This window comes from Cyprinodon variegatus, unplaced genomic scaffold (assembly GCF_000732505.1).
Source record: "Cyprinodon variegatus isolate N-32 unplaced genomic scaffold, C_variegatus-1.0 Scaffold212, whole genome shotgun sequence".
Lineage (NCBI taxonomy): Eukaryota > Metazoa > Chordata > Actinopteri > Cyprinodontiformes > Cyprinodontidae > Cyprinodon > Cyprinodon variegatus.
Genome location: NW_015150665.1, coordinates 1,020,995 through 1,026,994, shown reverse-complemented (window position 1 = coordinate 1,026,994; position 6,000 = coordinate 1,020,995). Strand labels below are relative to the sequence as shown.

At 38.4% G+C, this 6,000-nt stretch overlaps 1 protein-coding gene across 5 annotated transcripts in view; it reads left to right on the top strand.

Moving 5' to 3' along the window:
* Positions 1-6,000, top strand: part of LOC107088299 (protein diaphanous homolog 3-like) — a 200,745-nt gene that overhangs the window by 89,761 nt on the left and 104,984 nt on the right. For all 5 annotated transcript variants that reach the window (XM_015380388.1, XM_015380391.1, XM_015380389.1 and 2 more), the window contains one exon: positions 2,316-2,555. In XM_015380388.1, the coding sequence (XP_015235874.1) occupies positions 2,316-2,555 (240 nt within the window). The remainder of the gene's footprint in view (positions 1-2,315; positions 2,556-6,000) is intronic.

Here is a 6,000-nt window from a genome sequence, read left to right as displayed (position 1 = left end):
ATTATATCAAAATTGTAAAAAAAAAAATAAAATACATAAAAACTTTGCGTTTAAGATGAAAAATATGTTTTTCTCTGTCATTATGCTCTATAAATAACTCCTCAAGTGGAAAAGTTGTACTTTCGCCTGGTTTCATTTAGTAAAAAATCTTTTTTAAGGGACCTTTGGCAATTCGATTAGTCGAAAAAGATAATCAACAGATTAAAGGATTTGCAAAATAAACGTTACTTGCAGCATTCGTCTGCACCATGTTGATTAAAAAAAAAGAAAAAAAAGAACGGATGGTAGAATATAGCACTAAGTCTGTAATAAATCTTAATAGTTTGAGCCTCAGCTTTTGAATAAAAGCATATATGTTTCATGATATCGGAAAACTGTCCCCATATTGGTTATCCATTTTAACACAGTATTATTATATATTGGCCCACAAATGCTCCACTCAAGGAGACCTGAATATGCAGCAGTTACAGCACCGATGTGTTCTCTTACATGATAACTATAAATTCTTACTGTCATGGCCGTCTTAGCCAATTTAGAAAATAGAGCTTATTAGTCGTCTCCCAGCTGCTCTCCGTACACCTTCACTGTGCTGAAATACGCACTTACAGTTAGCTGAATTCATCATATATTTAATCATAGCTTAATTTGAGCCAAGAGCATAGGCTCTGTTCAGATGGGCAAGGTGGTAACCCTCTGAACATCTCTAAGCTGCAGGGCACGAGACAGATAAATGATCAGTGGTCTGTGCCTGAAAGGCAAGCAATGATGCAGTCTTTACCAGCTGTTCCTCTGCACCTGCCCATTGTTTGCTTCCGTTATTAAAAGCCAGGATAAATCTCTTTGCTTTGGGATGGGTATCATCGTCTTTAACAACTTGTTTTTAGGCGTTTCCACGAAGTTTAACTCATGACTCTTTTATCTCTAGCCTCTGTTTATTTAAAATGCATGGTTTACTAAATAAGTGTTAAGAGTTTAAAGCTATTGTTGTTTTTACAGTGAGCATAAAACCCTGAATGTCAAAAGATCGCTGCTGAAGGGAGAAAAGGATCTATGATTGCGCATCTGTAAGCTCAAAACAATAGGAGAGAAAGTCTGCTTATTCCCAGTGGTACACTCCATTGCTTGCTTAAAATATGATCCATTAAGTATAGACATTCAACAAAAATACCAATGAAAAGCCGAGAATTCAACAATTCTTGTTTTTTTTTTTTTATGGGAGCATGGCCTCATTAGAAGAAGCCGGTGCTGATTTGTTATGTCTATGTGTTTACCCTTATCTCAAACAAATGATGGAACGACAGCATTCACATATATTAGTCAGCTCGCAGAAACATCATATCCAGAGTTGAACAAAAAAACAAAACAAAACAAAAAAGAACTTTGGCACAAAATGTTTTCCTCCATGTTCAATCTTTCATCCTCAAAATATATCTAAATATAATTTTGATCATTGTCACTTTTTCTTAAATTCCTATTCCTTTTGGTAAGCCTCGTCTCGCTGGTGCTGCTTATCCGGCAACAATATACTTTCCCACTGATGGCGTGATGCTGTTTGCTCTCTCTTCCTCATGATCTCACGCCGTCAAACACATATTACACAACTTATCTTGTCTTCAGTCCAGCTTCACTTTTCATTCTATTGTGTCTTTTTATTCTTAATCTTGTTAAATAGTTTTCTTCTTTTTTCTTTTTTTCATGCGATTACATTGACACTCACAAATACACTCACTCAGCCGCTCTCCGAAATAGTTATTTCATAAAATTACAGTAGCTATAATTAAACCCTCAATGGAGAACATCAAACCACACAGCCAGCTGTTGTTTAAACTAGACAATAGGAACCTGCGTCCCTCCTTCATAACCCCCCCCCCCCCAGCACACGTACACAATCACTGGAGTGGCCAGGTCTTGGGCCCAATGCAATATTTTTCAATTTTCTCTAATTGTGTGAGAGTGGTAATCCAAGGCAGGCTATTGTATATTCCACCCCCTCTGCTGCCTGGCCTATATGGACACTAACTCCACAATTAACTTACCAGACCTGGGACTCAAATCAAATCAATGCCAGCATCTATTACCACCGCCTAGCAACACTTTCCTGCATGCAGGTTGCATAAATGTGTGTTAAATTAGATCGGCTATATGTTGAAAGTGCCAAAAAATGTAATTGTAGATATTTTGAAGTCTGAGTATGTTCTCTGAAGTGGCTCCTTTTTCTATATTTTCTTTTATTTATGTAGTTTTCCTCCTGGTTTCTTTCAGTTTTGCCCCATTCATTTTCCGGTCGTAACGATCCTTGTTTTTTCTTGTCACAGATGAGCAGCATGAAACGGCTGCGGCCTCGCCTTAGCCACATCCTTTTCCGACTCCAGTTCGAGGAGCAAGTTAACAACCTGCGTCCAGATATCCTGGCAGTAAATGCAGCGTGTGAAGAGGTCAGAAAGAGCCGTGCTTTTGGCCGCCTGCTGGAGCTGGTGCTGCTGCTGGGAAATTACATGAACGCAGGCTCTCGTAATGCCCAGTCATATGGCTTTGACCTCAGCTCCCTTTGCAAGGTAAATACTGACCTCCACATAGAGTTTTTACACACACCCTGCAGTCATTTCTAACCCCACTGGCACTGGTACAACATGAGTGACGCGTGTTCAATAAAGCTCTTGATCCTGAATATTGATTTTATAAAGCTGTGTTTGCAGATTGACACTGGAGATGGAAATAACAAAAGATTGACTGATGTTAAATGAAGTACCTGAAAATGGTCTACCTGCTCCCACTCACCACTGCTTTCCTTTTTTTTTTATTCTGTGATATATTTCATGAAATTAATGTTTTGTTTTGTAGACATACAAGATATTAGTTATAATTAGGAATTAAATGAAAAATAAGAAGGTTATTTCTTTGAAATTTTTATTCAGAAAGTAAAAACATAAGATGAAGCTAGTAAAATATTGACAAATAGATGGAACAGAGTAATTCTTTATTGTCCCAAATTGGGCAATTCTATTATATCAGTGATTCCCAACCAGGGGAGCAAGTACCCCTAGTGGTCCGTCAGTGCATTGCAAGGGGTAAATATTTTATTAGGTAGTAAAATAAAATAGGGCTGGGATCTGTATTTTTTTTTTTTTTTTTTTGTGAGGACCAAATTAAAAAATGAAATAAGCTTTTATCAATAAAGTTTTTGTCATAGTTTTGATTTTTTTTACACTGAGGGAGGGGCGCCGCACAATGGCAGCCCACTGCTCCCCAAGGGATGGGTTAAATGCAGAGAAGTAATTTGTCTCTGGGATTATTAGAGTATATTTAATAAAATAAAATAAATAATAAATAAATAAAATGAGCTATCAGAGCTCATCAAAGCAGCTCAGGGTTCTTGATGAAAACAAAGTAAAACTAATTAATTCAGTTTAACTATAGTTTTTGTTCCGTATTTTGTTTTCAATTCACCAAGTTTAAATATGATTATAAGGGAGGTACTCCAGTTGTATAAATATTTGTTTATAAAATGATTTTATTTTGTATCTAAACATACATATGTTGTTTTTATTTGAGATTTCAAGCATAAAATGCCTAAGAAATAAAAGCTCAAATTAATATAATATTTATCGTACAGTATGTTACACTTTGGGACAATAATCAATACTGAGAGGGGAGCTCATGGTCAGACAAAATGCCCAAAGGTATATAAGCAGACATAAGGGAGAAAGTTTAAAATGGTAGAAAAAAAAACTGCACGGTTATTAAAAATGGCAGAAAACTGTTATTGTCTCCATCCCCATGTTTATTGGTTTGGAGAAGCTCTCAAAATGTCAGCAGCTACTTAACACATTTAGATACGCAAATATTTTCCAGTTCTTCTTTTCAAATGTTTATAACTTGTTTCTAAATTATTGCTAAACTTTTGCATTTGGAATTTTTTGGCCACTCTTACAGAAATATGCTTTAATGGAAACCATTCTGTCGTAGGTCTAGCTGCATGTTCAGGGGCTCCAGCTGGAAGATAAACTGCAGCATCAGTCTACAATCAGTTATAGCTTTCTTTCACTGCTGGCCCTTATTTAACTCCATCCCCTTCTTATAGTGTTCTATATTTAAGCCAGATAAATTCAGTTCTGCCCTCATCTTATTCAAGGGAAACTGATTTCTTTAAAAAATACAATAATCCTGCATAACTTTACTGTTTTTCTTAACAAACCTTATATAGTGATGTGTAAACATACAAGACAAGGTTTACATATCGGTTTGCTTTTATCAAAGAATTCAAAAAGAGGCCATGTTTAGTTTCTGGCTCCCTTTTCAGAATAGATAACTGGGTCTGTGGCCACAATCACTTTGAAAGCACACACACCATTCAGGTCTAACCAAACGCTTCACGGATGAACACATGGCCTATGGGTGTAACTCTGTGATGAAGACTGAGCACCCGGTTTCCTTGTGTGATAGTGAGGGCAAAAACACGGTGTAATCTTTGGATGAGAAACTCCTGCAGTGGTTACATTAAAGCTGTTGGCACATGCGCTGCAGTTTCCACAGTAACAGCCACTGCAGCCATTTGTCACTGCCACCTCTTTGCCCTGTTAGACTTGGATGCTTATGCTCATATAAACACCAGCGCATTTGCCAAATGTGGATTCCTGCATATTTGATGGACTAGAAACATTAGCAGAACAATAACATAATCAATCAGCAGAGGTTTGTTTGTGGATTATGGGTTCCAAACAAGTTTAATGCTACTGTTCCAGGGTGTCGATTCCCCCCCACACTCCCTGACTTGTTGTCTGACCATATTGAGTCAATGTTTCAGACACAATATGTAGAGGAAGGCATCACCTTCGTGCCTCCCCCAGAGTTTGACAACTTAATACTGTGACACACTTCACAGCGCAGGGAAATTGCACTCAGCACCGCTGGAAAAAAGAAAAAATGTTTACATTGTCATCTATGATTACCATCCGTCTAAATTCAGAGAGGGACCTTTTTGTGAGTGAGCCGTTAAAGCTTTTAGGAACGGAGGGGGAAAAAAAGGAGAAGCAAGAAATGAAAAGAGAGATGAGAATGTTTGATTAGAGGAGATAATGCAAACATGATTAAACCCAGCGGGTCTGAGTACACTGCCGTCTACCAATAGATCACCTAGAGAGATACACAGCAACAGACTCCACAGGAGGGATGCACAGCGGGGACACCGAGAGGCATCTTAGAATTAGACTGTAAAAGAGCAATGACGGAAATTTATCAGAGAAATTGAAAAATTGTTGCGTGCGGGTGAGAGAGCCTCAGCAAGTGCAAAGGGGGGGGTCCCCATTGTGAAATTGCATCTGCTGCATGAGCATGAGACATTAAATCATCTGTTGCTCTGTCAACACTTGGCATTTATGACGCAGGCGTTCAGACACGAGTTTCTTTGTCTCATACTACCCAACAGATACTGCCATCTTATGTCATCGGCGAAATTGCAGTGACACATGTAAAGTCTGACAATTTTAGTCTGCTGCGGCAGACGCGTCCGCCGTGACAAGCTCACATTGTGATTTTCTCTTCTTTTTTCCTTCTGAGGAGAAGGAAAACAGAAACCAAAAAGGAGGCAATTTATACACATACATAGCAGTGACACATCAAAGGAAAACCTTGAATGCCAGACCCATACGGTTTGCAGAATTCATTTCTCTATTATCCTCCGTTTTCATACATATCTTTTCTTTTTTTTTCTGTGACAACCTGCTTTTGGTCCACTTATTCCCTTGGAGGAACGGGTCACTGCAAATCAATATAAAATCCCTCTGAGTGATTGCTCCTTTGATGAAACTTTTCTATCTTGAGCAAACTGGTTTCTTCCAATAGACGGTGCCCCCATTGAAGGGTCACGAGGGGTCCCACAAACATCTGACGACTATGAAAATGATGTGAATCATATAGCTTTTTGCAGTCAATGCCTGTCAGCCCATTTGATCATCTGAGGGATGTTTTTATTTGCCGAGTTACACTGCGTCCTTCTCCCCT